We start from the raw sequence: 25,282 nt of genomic DNA, 5'->3' as shown, positions 1-25,282 counted from the left end.
ATAACCAGAATATGTAAGGAGCTCAAACAACTCTATAGGAAAAAAACCTAATAATCTGATTTTAAAGTGGGCAAAATATCTGAATAGACATTTCTCAAAAGACACACAAATGGCAAACAGGTATATAAAAAGTTGCTCAACATCACTGATGATCAGAGAAATGAAAATCAGAACTACAATGAGGTATCATCTTGCCCCAGTTAAAATGGCTTTTATCCAAAAGACAGGCAATAACAAATGCCAGTGAGGATATGGAGAAAAGGGAACTCTCATGGACCACTGGTGGGAATGTAAATTAGTATAGAGCTACCATATGATCCAGCAATCCCTAATGCTAGGTATATACCCCAAAAAAGGGAAATCAGTACATCAAGGAGACATCTGCACTCCCACATTTACTGCAGCACTATTCACAGTAGCCAAGATTTGGAAGCAACCTAAGTGTGCATCAACAGATGAATGGATAAATAAAATGTGGTACATATATACAATGGAGTACTGTTCAGCCACAAAAAAGAATGAGATCTTGTCACCTGTAACAACGTGGATGGAAACGGAGGTCGTTATGTTACATGAAACAAGTCAGGCACAAAAAGACAAACTTTGCATGTTCTCACTATTTGTGGGAGCTACAAATTAAAACAACTGAACTTGTGGAGACAGAAAGTAGAAGGATGGTTACCAGAGGCTGGGAAGGGTAGTAGGGGAAGGGTTGGGGAGGGGAGGATGGTTAATGGCTATGAAAAAATAGTTAGAAACAATGAATAAGATCTAGTATTTGATAGCACAGCAGGATGACCATAGTCAATAATTTAATTGTACATTTCAAAATAATTAAGAATATAATTGGATTATCTCTAACACAAAGGATAAATGCTAGAGGTGATGGATACCCCATCTACCCTGATGTGATTATTACTCATTGTATGCCTGTGTCAAAATATCTCATGTTCCCCATAAATATATACAGCTACAATGTACCCACAAAAATAAAGATAAAAAATGTATGAAAGATTTTGCATAAGGTATTCTCTTACAACTCTTCTAACTTACATGTTTTTAAAGTTCACTGTCTGCACTGATACAACAAATCTTTTTCAGCAACGAAGATTAGAAACCAACATTTGCTGTGATATTTAATTCATAATGTAAAATAACCGATTTGTAAAAGCTTACTTGACATAAGTTTTGGAATCTGGGCTTGTCCTCTCAAAAGCGGCCTGTATAAGTTTCCCTGGTAAGTCGCAGGTGGTGGTGCAGCATTGCTGTAAATGCCAGTTCCTGAGCCTCTTGGCATAACATGGCTATAAAAGGACCCAACACAAGAAAAAAAAATTGTATAGTGATATACCCATCATAACACAGCTGACACAAATAAAACAAATGCTCATAGCCACATCTTCACTAACAGATCTGATTAAGATAATACAAACAAAAAGGTGGTTTATAATTAAAGCTCAAAACTACATAATGGTAATAGTGATAGCAAATGTTCATCTGCCACACCAAGACTCTTAATTGATAACCATTTAAATATTTACAACTTACATCATACGAAAAATAATTTGCATATTTTTCTTTTTTTGCATTATGTTTCAGTTTTGTCCTTAAGGATCCATGTTCTTGCTATCACTGTATACATGACTACTCTACATCTTGCTATTTTTAATTTACTATATCAAATACTTGCCTGTATCTTTTCTTCATCTTTGTAATTCCAACACATAAACCTATAGAATACTTTACTATGTTGATGTCTTACACTTTACTAAACCATTTCTCTCATTTTGTACTAGTAGTATAGATTACAATACAATATAAATATTTGGGCATATAATTATGCTCATCTAAAATTATTTCCTCCTCACAAATCCAAGAGGTAGGAATTTGGGCCAAAGGTTAAGAGTATCTTCTGAACTCACTGCTCTATTCAGAGGAATACTATGTTGCTTTCCAAAACAGTTGAAATAATGCAAAAAGTTAAGACTATTTTAAATCTGCATTTCTTTTTCTGCTACTAAGAATGAAGATTTTTCCAAAACAATGACAATAACAACTAATGTTTACATAGTGTTTAGGAACTACCCTAAGCGCTTGACAGACATTAGGCTCAATTAATTCTTATAACTTCATAATTTTAAGAATATGCAGGTATAATTACTGTCTCCACTTCAGACATAAGGAAATGGAGGCACAGAGTGATTCGGTCAAGTTCACAAATATATTAAGTGGTTAAAAAAAAAAAAAAAAAGGTATCTGAATCCAGACATTTAAGATCTAAAGCCCATGCTCTTAATCACTCTGCCACACTATCCCTCTTAATATTTGCTGTATAAATTACATGTTGATGGTGACCTTCTGCCTAAATAATTTTTTGAATCTTAAGGTTTCCCCACTAACTGGAAACATCTATTTATAAGTTATCATTATTAATGCATGAATCCTAACTCATTAACATTATGGCAAGCCTGTTGCTCTTTCTATACCAGCTTTACCTGTTATTGTTTACAAGTCCCCTCACTCTATAGTATCTTCTACAGCTAGGAAAAAGACAATTCAGTTAACTAATAAGGGCAAAGGATAAAAACTGGAAATTCGTAGGAGAGGAAATACAAATTACTAATAAACATATTAAAAGATAATTTCAGTAGGCAGGGAAATGCCAATTCAAGCAACTATGAGATACCACTGTTCAAGCACTGGGCAAACAAAAATTTAAGAGACTGGAGGCTTCTATACCAATGTATTGGTTAACACTTGAAAAAGAGTCTCCATCATACATTAATTAATTCAGCTAAAACTTTCTTGCGGGTAAAGAGGAGGTTTTATTCCCTTGAAGTAACAGTCAGAAAAACAGTAAAATGTCTTAGAGAAAGTAATAGAATTCTCATGCAACACATATAGCAATACATAAATGGAGATGTGAATTTTTAAAAATGAAGAAAAGCAGAGCAGTATCAAAGTTATTAAAATACTTACAAAACAGTTGTATTTTATGGTCTGTTAGATATTTGTGGTGTACAATAATGTGTTGTCCAAAATGCCTGTTTAGGTTTTAAAGATGGAGCTCCACTCTTTGCTTGGTTTTAAGTATGTAAGCAATGTTATGAGAGGACATAGTAGTAGTGGTGGTCGGCCATGGTGGTGAGACAAAAATATATGTGTGAAACAAACTCAGTATTTTCTTTTTTTCCCTTTTTTTTTTTTTGGTTGAGACGGAAGTCTCCCTCTGTCGCCCAGGCTGGAGTGCAGTGACGCAATCTCAGCTCACTGCAAGCTCCGCCTCCCAGTTCACGCCATTCCCCTGCCTCAGCCTCCCGACTAGCTGGGTCTACAGGCGCCAGGCGCCTGCCACCATGCCCAGCTAACTTTTTGTATTTTGTTTAGTAGAGACGGGGTTTCACTGTGTTAGCCAGGATGGTCTTGATCTCCTGATCTCATGATCTGCCTGCCTCAGCCTCCCAAAGTGCTGGGATTACAGGAGTGAGCCACCGTGCCCGGTCCAAACCCAGTATTTTCATAAAGTTTATATATATAATATATTTATATAATATAAATATTTATATTATATATATTTATATTATATATAAATATTTATATTATATATATTTATATAATATATAATATATATAATATATAAACTTTATATATATTTAAAAATATATATAAAGTTTATATATATAATATATTATGTATATATTATATATATAAACTTTATGAAAATACTGGGTTTGGGCCGGGCACGGTGGCTCGCTCCTGTAATTATATATATATATATATATATATATAAATTTATAATTATATATATTATATTATATATAATATATATAATTATATATTATATATAAATTTATAGTTTAATATATATTATATATGTAATTATATATATTATATATAATATATAAAATATATAATTATATATATTATATATGGCATAAATTTATATATATGGCATAAATACTGACTTGTTTTATGGGATGATTCAGAAAAAGCAAAATATACAAGGGCTAGAAACTGACAACTCACCCCAAAGTCCTGAAGGCTGCCTGATCCAGGTGCACAGGCCTCCGGTCACGGTTAAAGCCAAGCTGAGGCTTCCACTGCCGTCCATTGCTGGATTTTTCCCAGTCACTAGGTTTCAGTACTGCTGCTGGCTTTCTGACCATTTAAAAAGACAACACTTAGTAATAGGGATGAAAACCATTTGTACAAAATAAATCTAGGTAATTTACTGTTGTTACCTTGCTCCTGGAAGCATTACAGCTTTAAAAATGTAATCTTCAGCAAACTGTGGGTCTTTAAAATTAATACTGGAAAAGAACAAGAAACAATTCAATGATCTGATTATATCAGCCTGTCTTATCATGTAGACTGAGGTATTTTTCATGTTTAAGTCCTCTCCAAAAATTATTTTAGTTAATAAATGGGTTTGACAAATGGCTAAATGTCTTCCTCACCAAACTGTCTCTAATTCCTGGTACATATAACCTTCATGTAACTTTCTCTGAGGGAAAAGTTATGTTCTAGCTGACTATTGGTGATGACAGAGAAGTAACAGACATTGCCCCAACTCAAATTTCAAAATGATATTGTAGACAGGTCGAAGAGGTTTACAACAACAAAAAATAAAAATAAAATAACCTTTAATTTTGTTCAGTCCGTTGCAAAAACCCCAAAGCATCTTGAGGCAGATTAGCTCTTATTTTAATAAAGAAAAGATGGATATACCAATAGAAATATTTGCAAAATCAAAAAATGCACACAAATAGCTAAGAAATCTATGGTGCGGGGGGGATGGACTTAACAAAAAAAATTAAACTTCACAGTTGGACCCTTCTCTCCTAATGTGTTATTTTTAAGTAATAAAATAATTTTCACCATTTGAAAACTATACAAATATGCTTTTTTTTTTTTTTTTTTTTTTTTTTTTGAGACAGGTCTCACCCTGTTGCCCAGGCTGGAGTGCAGTAGCACACTCACAGCTCATTGCAGTCTCAACCTCCCAGGCTCAGAGATCCTCTCACCTCAGCCTCTCTCATAGCTGAGACTACAGGCACACAACACCATGCCCGGCTAATTTTTGTATTTTTTGTAGAGATGGGGTTTCCCCACATGGCCCAGGATGGTCTTGAACTCCTGGACTCATAAGACCCACCCACCTCAGCTTCCCAAAGTGATGGGATTACAGACATGAGCCACCGTGCCTGGACAATATAACTATTTTTAAAAGCTATACACTCAGGCTTTGAGTATAAGCTTGGTCGAACTTCTTTTCTGGTAGTGATGGCCGTGGTAGTGGTATGTATGTGTGTTTACCTATCCCAAAGGTTGGTAAGTACCTAAGTCTGTCTTCTGACATAGCAATGCTTCTTCCAGGACTCTGGTTATACACCAGATTTATACTTAAGGATACTTATAACACTATTATTCATAATGTTTCAAAGACTGTAAAACCCAAGTGTATGAATAACAGTGGACTGGTTAAAAAAACTAGTCCTTCCTAAAAAGGAAGAACTCAGATAATATTTTTAAAAATTTAGTAATAGAAGGTCGGGCGCAGTGGCTCACAAGGTCAGGAGATCGAGACCATCCTGGCTAACACAGTAAAACCCCATCTCTACTAAAAATACAAAAAATTAGCTGGGCGTGGTGGCGGGCGCCTGTAGTCCCAGCTACTCGGGAGGCTGAGGCAGGAGAATGGTGTGAACCTGAGAGGCAGAGGTCGCAGTGAGCCAAGACCACACCACTGCACTCCAGCCTGGGCGACAGAGTGAGACTCCGTCTCAAAAAAAAAAATTTAGTAACAGAATACTTAATGACCTTAATGACATGGGAAACATATATACAACAGACTAGACATATTCATCAATCGATTATCAGTGATTTTTCTCTATAAGTTAGTAACTTGTTTCCTTTAATATATTTTTCAAAATTCCTCCAATGATTACACTTACAGTCAGTTAAAAAGGTTTTTAAAAAAAGTTTTATTGACCTGGTTGACATTTTTAGATAGCAGTTTTCTTTCTGAATACTGCCACTTTAACTAGAGTCTATCTGCTTTACAGAAATTTTCATTTTAAGTACACAAAAATGGATTCACTTACAATAAATATACCATGAGCTCAACAGCTGAACAATACTTATTACTCAACTAGTTCTTCTTACAACTCACTCTTCACTGGTAACTGTCTTTAGCTCAGATTTTCTGTACTGGCAAGATGGCATGGGGCAGGGCAAGGTAGGACAGGCAGTGATAAAGGTTTAAGAGGATGACAGAGAAAATGGTAGTTAAGTATTTGTGCTCATTAGGGCTTTGCAGATAAAAAGTCAAGTAACAAAGCAAGACTTGCAAATAAAGTGTTTTGAAGCAGGTATCTGTGTTTCAGCAGGGTGTTTTTAGCACTTTGCCAAACTATTTAGAATACCTATTGCATGCACGGTTCATGGTGGGAGGCAGGTTATGCACACCGCCAGGCATCAAGCCTGCCTCCCCTTCTAATAAGGGAAATAAGGAAGAAAGTGGAAAATGCAACAACAGGCACAGAAAAGATGCTGAGTCAAAGCATGTGTGTGTATACACCTTCCATATAAACATCTTTGTCAGTGTGGGCTAAAGGTATGTGTGTACTGGGGGGAGGGAATTATTTCACCTGAGGACCAAGGAAAACATCATCCAAGAGGCTGCGGTTTAAGATGAGACAGGATTGGTTACAGGGTGGCAGAGGAAACAAATGGAACAAAGATATGGAAAGGGTCCCAGTACCAAGGAACAGTACAGTTTTACTGGAGCAGCCCTTCTCAATGGGGATGTGGGAGGGAATTAAGCCCTACAAAAAATGATGAGTGAGTACATTCTCAATTCTCCCAAGGAAAAAACATAGCTAGTATCATTCTAGAGATACAGGACACAAACTGCTACCTACAATCTGATACACACAACAGATGCTGTAAGATCTCAAGGCAGAATTCTCCCATGGAACTCCAGTTGAGAAGGGCTAAATTAGAGTAAAAACGCATTTGAGCAGAAGTGGGGCAGGAAGAAAGGTAACAGAAGTGGGTTATGGTCATGGAGGGTTTGTGTTGAGTATAATGTGATGCCTTTGCAAGTAGTCAATGAGGACGTGAAAGTGATCAAAGATAATTTCAGAAAGAACAACCCAGCAGCAGTGTGCAAGAGAGCAGAGGGACACCCATAAAGAGGTCACCAACAGAGCCTAAGCAACAGTCTTCGACACACATCTTGGATGGGAACGTTGGGAAAGTAAATGAAATGGTAAGGCTGGAACTAGAATGGAGATCGAGCTCAGATGAAGATCTCCAAGTCATGCACAGAAAGACCTGAAACTAAGAAAATGAAGGAAATAGCCAAGGTAATAAGCTCCCAGGGAGAAGAGAAAATCCCAGGGTCACAGAGATAATCACTTCTGCAGGAGAATGGTTATAACAAGAGATTTAATAAGACAGCTGAAACTAAGGTTTGAGAAAACAAATCCATTTGTTTTCCAATTATTCCTTAATAAAATTGTTTTTAAAATTCCATTATTCATGCTCATGCTCTGAAAGGGAAAAACTTTCCAAGTCAATAGGACAGTCTCCAAGATCATCCCTACTTCCCCTCAGAACCACATTCAACAAAAGGATCTACACACTTAATACAATACAAACCATTAGGAGATGGAAAAGGAGTATCTAAAAATAAGTTTGGAAGTTTCCATTCAAAGACGAGGACACTATTTATGATACCAAAGTATTAATATCATTTTTCCTTGGATCTTTGAGAACAATTTGAAGACACACTCTCTCCTAAAATGGATTAAGCTTCCAAGGGTTGAAAGATTCTTAGTATCTTAATTTGTTCCCAAAAATGTATACTAAGATCTACTATGTTTTTAGAAATGTATTTTTCCAATGTGATAACAGCCATGACTCAGATTCAAACAAACTTCCTAAAAGTCAAACACACAGACCAAGCAGGAACCCATCAGGCAAAGACTCAAAAAGGTAACTTTTTATATGGATCCAAACTTTTGAAGGTCTTTTATTTTTTTCATGTCTATGTCATTTAAATTCCATCATCAGAGGCAAAAGGGTTACTTGTGGAAGGCTTATCTAGGGAAGTAGTAAGTAACACTGAGGTAAAGAGAGAAGCACCCTCACGCAAGCTCTGAGAAGCAGAGGAAGGAAATGAGTTAATACAGCCTATGGACTCAACAGTCTGACCAGCTGAGGTAAGAGACTTGTGTTTAGATTCGTATTGCTTCATCTAATTCTGTAAACTGAAGTATTTTTAAACAACAGTATTTTCATCCACTTTTTCCAAATGCAGGTGAAACACTGTTGACTCATCAAGCTTTTATGTACCAGACCAGCTTTCCCCCAAGTAGCATAACAGATCCTTTCCTTGATAGGTAACCTCACTATTTTAAATGCTTGATTGTCTTCATAAACACATCAAGGGCAAAGTAAATAAAAATTTAAAACCTAAGCATGGTTGAAAATAAGGAAACTGAACAGTGCTTTTATTTATACCACAAGTAGCACTTTCAGCACTGCTGGTAAGAAGAAAATATTGTAGCAAAGTCTCAAAAGAAAAGGAATGGAATATAGAACACCTTTTTCTGATTCGCTTTAAGAATTATCCTTAGAAATGCTATTTTAAGTATTACTGTTAGAGAGTGTTAACATAATTCAGAAAGAAAGCAGAAAACTCCAAATATCAAGTTTCATTTTTACACAACCTTTCCCTGATACATTCCATAATTAATGCTAAATTGGCATACAAAGGCAAACTGTTCTTGCAGGAAAATCTCATGATTCATATACTTGACATTTTAAAACACTTAAAGAGTTTATAGGATTGTGACATTCTATCAGAAGAGGTTAACCAATTAAGCATCGAAAGTGAAACCCTCCCAACTGTTTTCCACCATCAAATCCACTGCTGACTGCATGTATTCCACTTCCTTCAGGCTTTGGATCTCGAGTTATCTGCTTGCCAAGCATAAGCCTTGCAAATGCTGCAGAAATAGTTACTTTAAAAATCCATCTCCATACACATTCACATTAAAACAAAAAATCTCCTTGAAGGAATAAAACATTCTATATCTTGTCTGATTCATCCAAAAGTGAATACAAAAAGTCTAAGAAACACTCCTCTGAAGAAAAAAGTTTACGCTCTTCAAAGACTTTGGCAAACACTGGTTGCAACACTATGAACAACTGAGCTTTTTACATATGGGTTTAGAACTCTGCTAGGTGCTATGAGAAAAAAAAAAAAACAACCTAACAACACTACTGCTGGAAACAACATATATAAAAACTGTATAAATTATGCTTTAGAAGAAAAGCAAAGCAATAAACGGCAGGCTATGGGGCAGGTGGAGAAAAGAAAGGAAGAGCACTCCAAACAACAGGAGGAAGAGGCGGAGGTCAAAGGGTATTGAAGGGATCAGCCTGGGCAGGAAGGAAGCATCCTGACGACCTGGGGGTTCAAGCACAGAGCCAGGGCCCTGCCAAGGTGCATCAGGCCTTGAAAAAGTAAAAGCACACATATGCACTTACCCTCCAGATGACAGACTGGGAGGAAAACTCACATGCAGAAGCTAATATGTTGAATAATTTGTGGAATTAGAAATGGGAAAAAAATATGATCTCCTAGGTTAGAGTTGACTATATTCTCTAAGGGTCTGTCTACGAATTTAAGGGACTTCAACAGCTTGTATAACATACTTTCTGAGCACTACAGATAAGAATGAATACAATGGGAAGAACTTACCTAAACTCAACTTGAGGAAACGATTTCTCAAATATCAAATGGGATACTAGATGTATTTAAATAAGGAAGAGGAAAAAAATGCCAGGAGTCAAAAGAGAAATAACTGGCAAATGACTGGTGAGTATATTCTGAGATTTTTTTAAATCTGAAAATTGTAAGTTAAAGTTATAAAGCAAATTTAACACTGGAATGTACAACAAGCCCTAAAACAAACATGCAAAAACCTGCTGTAAAAACTGGATCTCAGCCTCAATGTTGCCGCCCTTCAGAGAAAACACTGAAAATTACTTTTACTTAAGGGAAAAGTTAACTTTGGTCTCCCACAAATCTTCAGCAAATTAACCTAATTTAGTTGATTTTATTATAAAGTTATTTTCAATATACACCTGAATATGCATTTAGATCTGGGATTTGTTTTATACTTTTTTTTTTTTTTGAGATGGAGTCTTGCTCTGTTGCCCAAGTGGTGTGATCTTGGCTCACTGAGGCCTCGGCCTCCTGGGTTCAAGCGGTTCTCTCACCTCAGCCTCCTGAGTAGCTGGGACTATAGGCATGCACCACCATGCCCAGCTAATTTTTTGCAGTTTTAGTAGAGATAGGGTTTCACCATGTTGGCCAGGCTAGTCTTGAACTCCTGATCTCAGATGATCCACCCACCACCCTGGCCTCCCAAAGTGCTGGGATTATAGGTGTGAGCCACCGCGCCCGGCCTGTTTTATAAATTTAATAATCTTGTGAACATAGTATGTACTAAATACCAAAGGCCCCTTTAGGCTCAGAAACAACCAACCAACAACATCATCATCCAAACAAAAATTCCAAAATGTTTCCATTAATTCTGTAACTCTCCTCTGGGCAGGACTCTCTATCCTAATTAGAAAGTTAAGTAGAATTAACTATTTCTAGAGGGTTAGGCAGGAAGGCCCTTGAATACATGCAGAAAAATTGAGAAGCACAAGCAAACATGTGACAATCCAAAGAGAGAACCGTGGAATTAATTGGCCTGAAGCGCCAATGCTTTAATGAAAGCCAGAGACCCCAAGGGTTAATACACAGTGTTCACACTGAATCTGTCAGAGCCAGATTGTTTGTGATGGGTTTAGGAGCGTGGCTTTCAATTCTGTACTCCACCCTTAACAAAAGAGCACAAAGACAAAGAGCCAGGACAAATTAGGTGTAAAGATAAACAAAAAATTATACGTAAAGATAAACGTAAGCAACTCATCCAGAAAGATTTTCCGAATTCACAGTAGTTTTCTTTAAATAAAAGCCTTTCTAGAATGGCAATCATTTACTACCTGAATCCATTTAAGATAGGAAATAAACATGTTTATATTTCACAAAGGGAAATCTAAAAAAAAAATCTAAAATATTTCCTGAGGGGGAGAGAAACAAAAATGGATGGAAAAGGAGGATTCAGGATTAGCAGGCTTTTATCAAATTCTTGAATACCTGAGATGTGTTTGCTTTAGTCTTACCTAAAGATTGGAGAAAATGACAACTAAATTGTCATCAAGATTTGTCATTATAAAATACAAATGAGTAGTCAATTTGTTGGATTTTAGTCCAAATGGTCATATTACATTTTATATTATTTTTACTCAATAGAAAATGCTGTCAGCACCAAAGAACTGAGATATAAATTAGTTTTCCAGAGAGAAGAAAGCCCTTTAAGTTTATAATTGCTAATAAAAATTTTCACAAATATATTCTGTTCTATGTCATCTTAACTAAAACATACTACAGAATATTTTTGTGTTCAAACTCTGCAGGGCCATGATTATAAACATAAGTAAAATAGTCTGCTGTAATACAGGGAAGCTGTGTGAACCTCTGGGGTGTAGAGTTCTGTTTGTTCCTATATAACAAACTGCTAGATACTCCTACTCTTTACCTCCCACTTGCCTAATCCAGGAAGAATTACAGGTTGTCATGGGAAACCAGAAAACAGATAAGCAAGCATGTTAAATCAGTAACCTTAACAATATACATAATTTAGAGTTAAGAGGCTCTGCTCTAAGGTCTGCAACACAGGGACTCTCCAATCTCGAAGCATTGGTGGATTAACAGCTGCCATTTCCTTGTGAATCAAAGGTCTTTTAAAATGGATTTGCAAGTTCAGAGCTGTGTTCTGGGTGAATGCCATGAATTTTGGAAAACTTACCTGACTACAGTGTTCTGTGTCAGATCCCTTAACATAGGAACAGGAGAACATACTATTCTAGAAGGAAACAAGAGAAGAAACATCTCTCTGTAAACTGTAACCTTTTAGGTAAGTGGAAATAAGATGTTGCTATGTTTGTTAGTCTTTAGAAAAGATAAATCATTAGAATGCACTAACAAAAACAATAAAAACCATTTATATCTTAAAAAAAAGAGTAAGTACCACATACATGAAATGGTTAACTATTAACCATAAGGCATTCAATCTCATTAGTACTCAAAGAACTGCAACTATAAACCACAAGATGTCAATGAGCATCCACCAGACTGACAGAAATTAAAGCTGTGACAAGGGTTTGCCAAAACGTAGAGCAACAAGATCTCTCACAAACTGCCACTGGGATTACAACACAGTGTAACCACCTTGACAAACCACCTAGAAATATTACCTAGGAAAAAAAATGAAGATACACATACTCTATGGCCAGCAGTTCCATTCCTGGAAATGTACCCTTGACATGTGGTTCACAAACTCTGGTCTCAGAACCCTTTTACATTCTTAAATCTCAAAGGGCTTTTGTTTATAGTGGTTATATTTATGAACATTTACCCATTAAAAATTATGACTAAGAAATTTTTAAAATACTAAAAGATAACCCTACATGTTAACATAAATAACATTCTTATAAAAAGCTATTTTTTTACAAAGCAAAACAATGTCATTGTTGTATACTTTCAAAAATCTCATTAATATCTGGTTAGAATCTATTTAATAGCTACTCTCCTCTGCTTCTATCTCTTGAGAGGCCTCTGGAAAACTCCACTGTGCACTCAAGAGAGAAAGTGTAAGAAAAGCAAGTAACACCGTAACATCTTAGCATCATTATGAAAAGAGTTTTAACCTTCAGAATATCCTGAAAGGGACTCCCAGAGCTCCCTGCACAAGGTGACACAGCTACTTTGAAGAGCTAGGCTTTGAACCCAAGCATTTTTCAGTCAGCAAGGTTTTGTCTTATTTTAAATACAATTTTCTCACTATTATTAGAAAATAAACATTTAGACAACAAGGAAAAAAATCCTAACTAAACTTCCTTCCAGTCACCTCAATTATATACAAAATGAAACTTACTGATCTGGAAGAATGGCTTCTTCATCCAAAGAAAACTTTCCTTGAATCCCATGACATAGTTCAGGGGGTACATCCACTGGCTGTGGAAAAATGCATTCCTGATCTCATATGCAAAGAATGGAAAACTGGGACTCAAGCAGATTCTTGAGTGTTCATAGCAGCATCATTCATAAGAGCCAAAAGGCAGAAACAAACCCAAATATTTACCAATAGATAAGTGGATAAAAAAGTACACATAGAGTATTATTCAGCCATAAAAAGGTATGAAATTCTGATACATTATTTAACATTATTTAAAAGGTACAGAAATTCTATTTGGGAAGATGAAAAAGTTCTGAAAAAGTGCTGATGGTTATACAACACTGTAAATATACTTAATGCCACAGAATAACCACTTAAAAATGGTTACAATGGTAAATTTTATGTTATGCATATTTTACCAAAATTTTAAAAGTGCATTTCTAATTAACCAAATTGTGTAACATACCTCTGTGGAACCTGTCTGGTACAGCTCTAAAATGAAGTCATGGAGTGGGTGATGTTTCCCCACAAATAAGACATCACCTCCAAGGCTGTTTCTTCTGGCTAGGGAGAAAGAAAAGAATAAGACCTACACATAAAAAAATTGTACCTGCAAGACCAATTTTTATGAGCATAAAACAAGGGAAAGCATCTAAGTGTTAAGAACTTAATTATAAAATTTATGAAAAATAATTTTAAAGTGATAGGTTAGACAAGAGTAAGTTCTAGTATTTGATAGTACTGTGGAGAAGTTAGTAATTTATTACATATTTCAAAATAACAGAAAGAAACTGTAATGTTCCCAACACAAAGAAAAGATAAATGTGAGGTGATGGATATCCCAATTACCCTATTTTGATCACATATTGTATATAGGTATCAAAATATCAGATGGACCCAAAATATATGTGTAACTATTACATATCAATTTAAAAAAATTTTTTTAATTATAGTGATAGATCCAAATGTGTGATGTGCCTCTATGGGGAAAAAAATATTTTAACAAAAAAGTTTCAAAAAGATCAATAGTTATCAGGAAAAAAAACCCACTGAAATACGTATGAATATACTGCAAGATAAAGGGCAATATTTTCTTATTTATAATAAACTCATTTTCTTAGTATAAGAAATACATAATCATTCCCTAAGGAAACATAAACAGTGTCATTTGATGAAAAGATTGTTCTAAAAGACAATCTTTTTGATACAGAAATTGTTTCTAGAGGCTTATTATAATGGTATTAAATTTTTCAATAGAGCCCAGCTTTGCAATTTCCGAATATGAATACTTTTTACTGTCAGTATTAATTACAAATTGCCTCCTTTTATGTCATATTTCAAGTTAGCACTCTAAGAGCATATGCTTTTGTTTCACCCTAACCTTTTAAACAAAGTAGTTATTACTGGGGAGAAAGGAGGAGTAGGGAAGAAGGCAGATGGAGAAAATGAATAATATCTTCCCAACAGGCAAAAGATACTTTCGTGTGTGCATGTCATATAAGAATCAAAATGTCAAAGGATATTGTTGAAGTATTGCTTTTTTAAAAATTTAACAAATACTTGTAAGTTAAAACATTTTATTTAACTACTACTCAACTTACAGATAATGAATTAAGAAGCAAAGTCAACGTCTGTAATAAGAAAATAAAATCAATGATTTATACCCCCTTTATGGGAAATCTGACAAACGGGAGAAGGAAGGTCTAATTTTATACAGAAATATAAAGTGTATATTACACAGATCAATATTAACTAAGAAGTATAATTCTTACTCTCTTCTGGAGTGAGGTCTGGGTATACCTCTTCTAGGGCAGCTCGTAGCCTTCGCTCATCCACGAATGGCAAGAGAGCAACACCTGGGAAAACAAGTGCAAATGAACCACCCCTGCTACCAGGATCACCCAAATTCCAACTTATCATTGCTCGAAATGAACGTTTCTAGTAGAGTTTCCTTGCTGATACAAAAACATTTTGGAACTGAACTCTTATTGTCTCATTAAGCCAAAACTCAGATGCTAATATTTCCCCTGTAGTTGCAGAAGAAAAAATTCTACGTATTTTCCATTCTTAAAATGGCTTATATGGAAAATCATGTTTTCTGAATCTTAACTCCATGGTGATAAAAATTTTAAATAAATGAACAAATGGCTACCTGGATACCAGTAATATGTTCTCACTGTAGTTACTAAGATGCCCCCAAGCAAGCCAGTTACTCTCCCTAGGGCTTGAGTGTGTCCTTTCTTCTTTCTAGTACTTGGTTTCATCTTTTGTAAAATGAGAGCATTTCAACTAAAATACTCAATTCTGTTCAACCAAAATGCATAGATCTCCTCCTGCTCTAAAATTCCATAGTATTCTTTTTACATTTTAAAGCCTACTAATTAATTTATATACAAAAAAATTTTAAAGACTTGCTTAAATAACTTAGGGGGCAGGGGACAGAACAGAGGCTATTCATTTGAGACTTAAAATGATCCTCTGGAGTATGCTGAAATTAAGGGCACTTATTTGGACCCAGAAGCATAATTTTCAAAGAAGCACATCACTAATACAATGCTATAAGAAAAATATACGAAGTTATTGAAGTGTATATATTTTCTGCTCTACACAGTCTAAGTAGTATTTTGGCTAAACAAAAATTTTACAATACATAGCAAAGACAAATGCTAAATAGTGTTAAATAATTCTGAAATTACTGCTACTCAAAACCACTGTTATTTGTGATTATTCCCTTTAAAATTATGAGAAATGAAAAGGTTTCCAAGTCTTAATTATTTAGCTTAATTAATTATTCCAAAGTTAGGAATCATGTTCAATTTCACTACCTAGTAACAGTTTTTTTTTTTTTTTTTTTTAAGATAGGGTCTCACTCTGTCACCCAAGCTGGAGTGCAGTGGCACGATCATTGCTCACTGCAGCCTCAAACTTGCCGGCTCAAGCAATCCTCCCACTTCAGCCACCTGAGTAGCTGGGACTACAGGCACATGCCACCACCACACCCAGCTAATTTTTTAAATTTTTTGTAGAGATGAGGTCTCCTTGTGTTACGCAGGCTGGTCTCAAATTCCTTGTTTCAAGCAATCCTTCCAACTTGGCCTCCCAAAGTCCTGAGATTACAAGCATGAGCCACTGCACCTGATCTTTTTTTTTCTTTTTAAGTTAAAAAGAAACTAAGTTCTAGTATGAATTTTGAATGGCCTAAAAGAGTGATTTCAAGGCTCTTAATACCTAACATGTGAGTCAGGCTATTTCAATTACTGGTAAACACATGAAAAAAACCCAGGAAATTGCTAAAACATTATTTAGTCATACACTTAAGAGAACTATATCAAGGGGAAACTACAGCATCATCTAGCTTGTTTTCTACCCACTACATTTAAGAGATATATATATATATCCTACCCACTACATTTATTTATATTTATATATATAAAATATATATATATTATATTATATATTAAATATTATATATTAAATATTATACATATATAAAATAAGACTTTTCTACAATATCAATTCCAGAAGCTAAATCCAATCAGTTAACAATGTGAAGTGCTACTCAACAGCAAGAAAATTACTAAGCAATAAATTAGCCCTACTGGCCAGCATAGAAAGGAATGCCTTACATCCAGATATGACAGAGCTACAGTGAGCTGATAGTAAACATGAGAATAGCAGCTACTGTTTTCTGAACACTTCTTATGTTACATGCATTATCTCACTGAATTCTTTCAATACCCAGAGGGAGCCCAAGTACTGGTAATAACTTAGGTATTACACAGTCACTTCAAATGTGAGCTCTAGTATCAGACTTTCTGAGTTCAGGTCTTAACTCTGCCACTGTGTGACTTGATGGAATTACTTAAATTCTCTATTCATATATAAAATATACAGCAATCAAAACTACTATGCTATATATCTATATAGTACTAAGCAAATTGACCAAAACGATACTGCTTTTAAATTACGTGTGTTGGGCCGGGTGCGGTGGCTCGCGCCTATAATCCCAGCACTTTGGGAGGCTGAGGTGGGCGGATCACCTGAGGTCAGGAGTTCGAGACCAGCCTGGCCAACATGGTAAAATCCCACCTCTACAAAAAATACAAAAAAATTAGGCAGGTGTGGTGGCACACACCTGTAATCCCAGCTACTCAGGAGGCTGAGGCAGGAGAAATTGCTTGGACCTGTGAGACGGAGGTTACAGTGAGCCGAGATCGCGTCACTGCACTCCAGCCTGGGCAACAGAGTGAGACTCTGTCTTTAAAAAAAAAAAAATTACATATAATGTTGATAAGCACACGTTTAAAAATGTTGACGTATCCAGATATATTTTATCTTCTATTAAGATGTACTCAACCCAGGTAAGAGCTTAACTAAGTATTATCATTACTTTCACTAAGTAAGTTTTAAAAACATGTATGAGGAAGAAACTGTATTTCCCAACAGTACTAAATTTCACCTCAAGAAAAGTGTGTTCTCGCTACTAAGCTAAGTAAAAATATTTATATAAAACATCGTATAAAATACAAAAATATTTGAGGTCAAAATTTAAACCCATCCTAAAATTCATGTGAAATCTCAAGGGACCTTGAATATGAATAAAGTTGGAAGACACAATTTCTGACTTCAAAACTCACTACAAAGCGACAGTAATTACAACAGTATAGCATTGGCATAAGGAAAAACACATAGCTCAATGGACTAGAATAGAGAGCCCAGAATATTTTCAACAAGAGTGCCAACTTATTCAATGGGGGGAAGAATGGTCTTTTCAACAAGTGGTGCTGGGAAAATTTGATATGCACATGCAAAAGAATGAAGTTGGACCATTACTTTACACCATATACAAAAATTAATTCAAAATGGATCAGATTTAAATGTAAGAACTAAAACTGTGTAACTTTTAGAAGCAGACATAGGAAGAAAGATTCATGATGTCGGATTTGGTAAAGATTTCTTGGATATGACACCAAAAGCACAGGAAACAACAAAAAAGATAAACTTGATTTCATCAAAATTAAAAACTTGTGTGCATCAAAGGACATCATCACAGGGTGAAAAGATAATCCACAGAATAAGAGAAAATACATGCAAATCATATATCCAATAAAAGATTAATGTCTAGAATATATAAAAAACTTCTATAATGCAACAACAAAATCAACCCAATTCAAAATTGAGCAAAGGATTTGAACAGACATTTCTCCAAAGATTTAGAAATGGCCAAAAAGGACATGAAACGATGTTCAGTATCACTAATCATTAGGAAAATGCAAATCGCCACCACAATGAAATACCATTCATACCCATTAGCATGGTTATTACTAATAAAAACAAAATAACAAATGTTGGAGAGGATGTGAAGAAATCTGAACTCTTGTACATTATCTCACTTTTCCCCTAGAGTTAAGTTATATTGAAAATATCCTGTCAGTGAAAGAAATAATGTATACCACAATGACAGAGTTGACAAGTCACCTGCATGTTTATATATTTAATTATCTACTTAATAAACCCAGACAACGATTTAATAATTTACTTAACAAACACAAAAATATATTTGCTTCTTAATTAATTTACTTAGTATTTTTACATCCCTCACTGTCCCACGCATCTTCTCTCTCTGCTTTAATCAAGACATCCTCCACAAAGCACCTTGAAAAACCCGAATCTCCAATCCATTTAACATGTAATAATACATGATCATGAAGCACACAACGCTTATATAACCCCAATGGGTGCATTTCCATGATCATTCCACTGAAGCGATATGATATTTCTGCTACTAAATAAATCAAGTCAACTCCAAAGCCTCCTGATTTTTCAATTTGTAAATTGTATTATTTATTCCCCCTTTGTCTCAAGATTCTCTGCAAGTCATTTTATTGGCCATTCCAACCACAGAGAACAATAAGTAAAAAATGAAAATATGATTTTACCAAATGTGTTTATTACCCTAGGAAAATGTATGGTGGAAGAAAAGGTTAAATAATTTGCTGCAGGATGACTTTAGTGTGAAACAACAGCTGGTTTACTGTGTAAGAGATATTTCTTTTTTTTTTTTTTTTTTTTTTGAGACGGAGTCTTGCTCTGTCGCCCAGGCTGGAGTGCAGTGGTGCTATCTCGGCTCACTGCCAAGCTCTGCCTCCCGGGTTCACGCCATTCTCCTGCCTCTGCCTCTCCCGAGTAGCTGGGACTACAGGTGCCTGCCACCACACCAGGCTAATTTTTTGTATTTCTAGTAGAGACGGGGTTTCACTGTGTTAGCCAGGATGGTCTCGATCTCCTGACCTCGTGATCCGCCCGCCTTGGCCTCCCAAAGTGCTGGGATTACAGGCGCGAGCCACTGCGCCCGGCTGAGATATTTCTTTATTGTATTTTACATTCAATCATCATTACATATTGGTTGAGTGGTAAACACACCTTAAAGTTAGTACAAATTTTATATAGCCATTCCTACAAAATCTGTTAATGGAATGAAAAACTAGTAGGAAAAGTAATGATCAACATCAAGTATTTAAACTACATAAAAGTTTCTAGCATATTTTTCAAAAGTTTCCATGGAGTATACATAAATCTCCACACGGATACTACTGTGTTTCTGTATTTCTCAGCAACCTCAAAAGGTGTTAATGAGCTACTGACTGAATGTAACAAGCCCCATTAATTAATCACAAAGGAAACAAAAGATGTAATTATCAACCTATTTCAACCCAATTTACTGCTTCTAAGAATGTTATAATTAAATTTACTATTAATCATTGCTAATCCCAGGTTGGATGGAGAAATATCAACATTTCACATATAATTCTCAAAATATTTACCTTTTAAAATATTTATTTATTTATGAGACAGGGCCTCACTCTGTCTTCCAGGCTGGAATGCAGTGGTGCAATCATGGCTCCCTGTAACCCAGACCTCCCAGACTCAAGCAATCCTCCCACCTCAGCCTCCTAAGTAGATGGGACTACAGGTGCAAGCCACCACGCCAGGCTAATTTTTGTATTTTTTGTAGAAATGAGATTTCACCATGTTGCCCAGGCTAAAATATTTATCTTTTACAGAATTATTTCATTTCAAAAATTATGTTTGTTCACAGTTTTACCAGAAAAGAACGTCTAAATTTTACCTTGCCATGCATATTTCTTCCCATTCAAATCAATAGCAAAATCTTCAGGATAGAAGTCAATTATACTAGAATCCTATATTAGGGAGAAAAGTAAAGAATCAAAACAGAAGTCACACATCTCTATTATAAAGAATTTGACATGACTTTCATTCAAGTTATAAGGTCTGATGAGAAAATTAAGTGCATTCCTTTTAAAAAATGTTAACAGACATTAGGTCATTAATCCCAAGTATAGTAAAACAAAATGAACAATGTTATTTTAAAAGATGAAAAAGCGTTACTGTAGAAGAATTTTAGAATTGACAACTATGGGCTTCAGGCAGGCAGAAAGTAAAGGGTTTACATACTCTAACATTTCCTACTTCCCGGCTGGGTCTCACTCTTTCTAGCTAGCATACAAAACAAGTTCACAGGTGATTTTGGGTAAGGCAGTTTCCTCATCTCTGGTGGCTACCAAATATGGCTGGAACAAATAAAATTAAAGACTTACAGGTAGCCAGAGAACAAAAATTTTTCCCCGGCCAGGCACGGTGGCTCACGCCTGTAATCCCAGCACTTTGGGAGGCCGAGGTGGGCAGATCACGAGGTCAGGAGATCGAGACCATCCTGGCTAACGAGGTGAAACCCCATCTCTACTAAAAATACAAAAAATTAGCTGGGCGTGGTGGCGAGCACCTGTAGTCCCAGCTACTCAGGAGGCTGAGGCAGGAGAATGGCGTGAACCCGGGAGGCAGAGCTTGTAGTGAGCCAATGGTGCCACTGCAATCCAGCCTGGGCAACAGTGCAAGACTCCGTCTTACAAACAAACAAACAAACCAATCAAAAACTAAACAAAAAAATTTCTCCCCAAAACAAACTGATTTACTGTGCAGGGCCAAAGAAAGCAGGAAATATCAGCTGCAAAAGCAATTGTAACTGATATTAATAAAATGTGACAAAAATCCTGTCACCCACACACTCAAAATACTGAGACTCACAGGATCACTCATGAGCTTCCGCCATGATGGAGGTAGAAAATTACCACTTGCAGCTGGAAATACCCCCATAAGTTGTTCTAGTGGTTTAAACTGAAAAAAGAAAAAACATTAAAGATCCAAGATTATTATCTAATCCAGAATTCTATAAACTTTATGACTTTAAGTAATTAAGCTTACCGGTTTCGTACCCTTCTCAAAATCAGATGGCATGTCTGCAATGCCTTCAAAGTCTGAAGCAAATGGTGCATAATGAAATGGATAATACCACTTCCAGGAAGCACAGCCCTAGAATCATTAAAAAGTAACAACAAAATCAAAAACCTATGTTAATGATGAACACAATTAAAAAAACAAAAATTAGACTGTTAACCTATAATATTCTATTTATAAAACACATGACTTCTGGCATATATTCCAAATACTGATCTTTTCCATGACTCCTAAAAATTCTTTAAGTTTGAAGTTCCTAATTCATATCAATGGCTCTTTGACTTTAAAAATGCTACAAAGCATCTTTGAAAAATCAGTAGTTACTGCCAAACTTCATATTCACAAACACAATTTGGTAAGATTTTTATCCTTAAAATACATTTGGTGACATTTCTTTCCATCTCTAGAGCTGTCATCATCAAGTAAAACCAAAAGCAGTCAAAACAGACATTTACTGAGCATGTAAGGTGGTTAGAGACATTATTGGAACAGCACTTGAAAGTAAAACAGCCATGAGTTTCATTTTAAAATTCACCATTATATTTTCACCTGACAAGTTTCTTTTGACTATAAAAACATGTGAGTAAACACAGCAAAAAGAAAACAAAAGCAAGTTATACTCATAGGAAAGAGATATCTAAGATGTGTTAAGACAGTGTCTAGTGAGTTTAAATCTTGACAGTAGGAGTAAAACGCAAACAGAGTACTTAACGGTCAATACTCAGTGCACTGTGTTACTTTCTACTTGTCAACAAACTTCATCTATTCCCAGGTCACACCAAATTTAACTTGGTTTGCTCTCTAAGCACGAAACCAGATATTAACTATCAGTGTTACAGTCCTCAATATGTCTACCTAATCTCTCACCAATCTGACATTTCAATTATCAAAAGGTAGGATACAGGTTATTCCAATTAGAATGTGCTTCATGTATCATCACTATATTATGAAAAGCGTAGCATTCAAATTCCTTTAGAATTCTTATTTGTATTTTCCAGGGTTTGTCCTCTGTTCAGTCATTCAGTGACTGTCAATTCATTACTCAGTTATTTTTAAACTCCAATTTAAAAAGCACTAACCTTTCGTCATCTTAAAGACAAAGTGCAGTCAACCACATTACTTGATCCTGAAAATACTTTTAACAAAAATTAGCTTTGTTTCTATATTAATACCTAAGAAACTTCCATGTCTTCAGAAACAAATATTTACAAATACGGACTTCTGAATAGGGAGCTTTAAAAAATGAGCCTGGGTTTGTTTTCAAGATCCAGCTCAATAATACTATTATTACAGAAATTACTGGGCTGGACGCAGTGGTTCATGCCTGTAATCCCACTACTTTAGGAGGCCAAGGCAGGCGGATCACGAGGTCAGGAGTTTGAGACCAGCCTGACCAACATGGTGAAACCCCGCCTCTACTAAAAATACAAAAATTAGCCGGGTGTGGTGGTGCGCTCTGTAATCCCAGCTACTCAGGAGGCTGAGGCAGGAGAATCGCTTGAACCTGGGAGGCAGAGGTCGCAGTGAGTTGAGATCACGCCATTGCCCTCCCGCCCAGGTGACAGAGCAAGACTCCGTCTCAAAAACAAAAAAAAAGAAATTACTATTTTTCTTAAATGATTAACTACAAATTCAGAGGAAAATATTCTTTTTGTACCTGGTAATAATATCTAAGAACCCAGCAAAGTCCTTCAACGTACGACTGCACAACTTTCCGACGGAATTTCTCATCAGCTGCATCCACATCAAATTTGTTCTTGTAGTACCGCTGCTTCCAGCCAGCTTCCCATAACCTAAAACCAGGCACAGCTCATTTATGCTGAATTAACACACCTTCAGTAACAGGCTGTCTACTAATTTATACCCCAAATCAATTTATATTTAATACCCAGGGGAAATGTGAAAGAGTTAAACAGTCATGCTAACACAGATTCATTTAACTATTTCTAAAAAGTCTAATTTCATAGGATTTATTATCAACTTAAAGACAGTTAAACACACCCCAATCACTGATTCTGGTAAGACCATTATAAAACCACATTTTCAAAAATGTTATTGAAAAAGATACAGAACACGTTTGCTCAAATTTTAATACTACTTTATATGTTTCTTTGTACAATTCTAAAGCTACATTTTAAGATTCAAATATTGAAGATATTTTAAATAGTTCAAGTTCCTTAGTTTGTTAAAATATATTTAAACCATACAAAGAAAGTCAACTAAATTACTTAAGACTCACACAGGTAACTTTTTTAAATGTAAAAAATAGTTTATAAAAGAATAATCTAGACATTAGGCAGAAATTATGTGTATACCTACTCTCTCTATCCTTGCTTGGGCCTTATCCCTCTTTCAGCTAAGAGTTGTTGATGGCTTAAGGAAAGGAGATAGAGATATATATAGAGAGACATACACATTCTATATCTCTATATATCTATGTACACATACACACACACAAACATATGTATGTTATGGTAAAATCTAGAAGCAGGTCAATGAATCCACTAAATTATCATTCATCACTGAAAATACAATGTGACCAACCACATTTTCATCCAATGTATTATTTTTTTTAAGAATCCATTTCTTATTCTCTAAGATTTAACATTTAAGGAACATAAAGAAGCCAAATAACACTTTTAAAAACATCAGAACAGATCAAGAACATCAAGATGATTCTCCATTTAGGCCTCTTTTCCATGTGCCAGATTTCACATATTAATTGCAGTCATGTTTCAGAATATACCGTATCAATTTTAATCTACCCCTCCCACAACACAAAGGATTCACAGAATAACAATTAGAAATATCCCCCATTCATAAGGTGGATTATCACTATTTTACAGAAAATGTTAATGAAAAAATGCTAAAAGCCCCAAGCATTTCTTGGTAGAGGCATTTCCTCTAGGATTAAACAATAATTTCCTCTAGGATTAAACAATTTCCTCTAGGATTAAACAATAAAATACTAAACAAATCAAGTTACCTACTAAACTAGTATTGATCATGATGGCTACATAGTAAACAAAACCAAAGACATGCTGTAAGAGGAAAACCCAAAGTACAGAAAGTAGAGGATAGAAACTAAAGATATACAGAGTAAATGTTCAATCACAAGTAGACATGGATCTGAAATCAAAGGATGTTAGAAAAATGTGCAGAACCACACGTGACCCTTGCAAAGTTTCTAATCATAAACACAAATCACACACTTTCCATGTCCTGTAAAAGAAGCATGAGCTGTAGGTGACTACTGTCTTGTTTACCTTTGAAATAGATCGTTTTCCTAAATTCTTAATGAGCTACAATTATTGAGATTGTTGGCCTTTTGCACTTGGAGCCCACGGTTCAAATCTGGATTTAATTACATGAGAGGTTGTTAATCTTATTATATAATGATCTCAAACTTCAGGATGAATTAAAGAATCAGCTTCCTATTTTAAATTTGAAGTATACAGTTAAAGGGAAACTCCTCTGTCATGAAATATAATTGCGCATATGCAAGTCTGTGGTTTTTAAAAAACATACATATTGATCTCTTAACAGAATGATTTCTGCATATTTCATTTTGAGGAAGAACTCTTTCAATAGAGAAGATTAAGGCAAACTATATTAAGTGTCTAAGTATAACTAAACTTTCTAGGTTAAGCAGCTTGAAAATTTAATCAGTCTCCAAACAGCAACATTCAGATCACATAGTCAGAGCTAAACACCTAGATATGATATCTAGCCGATCTTGTGCCTGGTCTCAGAGGGAAAAGTGGATTGGAGGACGAAAGCCTGCACGCATACTAATCTAGACACTTAGGTTTAACAGCTACAGCTTACACATCTCACTGGAATTTACTGACTATTCTAACCCTCCACATTAATTACTG

The 25,282-nt window shown here is 35.4% G+C and overlaps 1 protein-coding gene across 2 annotated transcripts in view; it reads right to left on the bottom strand.

Moving 5' to 3' along the window:
* Window positions 1-25,282, bottom strand: part of XRN2 (5'-3' exoribonuclease 2) — an 86,330-nt gene that overhangs the window by 20,013 nt on the left and 41,035 nt on the right. For both annotated transcript variants that reach the window (XM_003810626.6, XM_003810628.5), the window contains exons 17-27: window positions 23,062-23,197; window positions 21,372-21,479; window positions 21,195-21,284; window positions 20,218-20,290; window positions 14,861-14,944; window positions 13,555-13,652; window positions 13,068-13,147; window positions 11,940-11,996; window positions 4,242-4,310; window positions 4,027-4,158; window positions 1,177-1,304 (exon numbers count right to left, since the gene is read on the bottom strand). In XM_003810626.6, the coding sequence (XP_003810674.1) occupies window positions 1,177-1,304; window positions 4,027-4,158; window positions 4,242-4,310; window positions 11,940-11,996; window positions 13,068-13,147; window positions 13,555-13,652; window positions 14,861-14,944; window positions 20,218-20,290; window positions 21,195-21,284; window positions 21,372-21,479; window positions 23,062-23,197 (1,055 nt within the window). The remainder of the gene's footprint in view (window positions 1-1,176; window positions 1,305-4,026; window positions 4,159-4,241; window positions 4,311-11,939; window positions 11,997-13,067; window positions 13,148-13,554; window positions 13,653-14,860; window positions 14,945-20,217; window positions 20,291-21,194; window positions 21,285-21,371; window positions 21,480-23,061; window positions 23,198-25,282) is intronic.

This window comes from Pan paniscus, chromosome 21 (assembly GCF_029289425.2).
Source record: "Pan paniscus chromosome 21, NHGRI_mPanPan1-v2.0_pri, whole genome shotgun sequence".
NCBI lineage: Eukaryota > Metazoa > Chordata > Mammalia > Primates > Hominidae > Pan > Pan paniscus.
The sequence above is the reverse complement of the archived record's forward strand: the minus strand, read 5'-3'. Positions and strand labels throughout refer to the sequence as shown.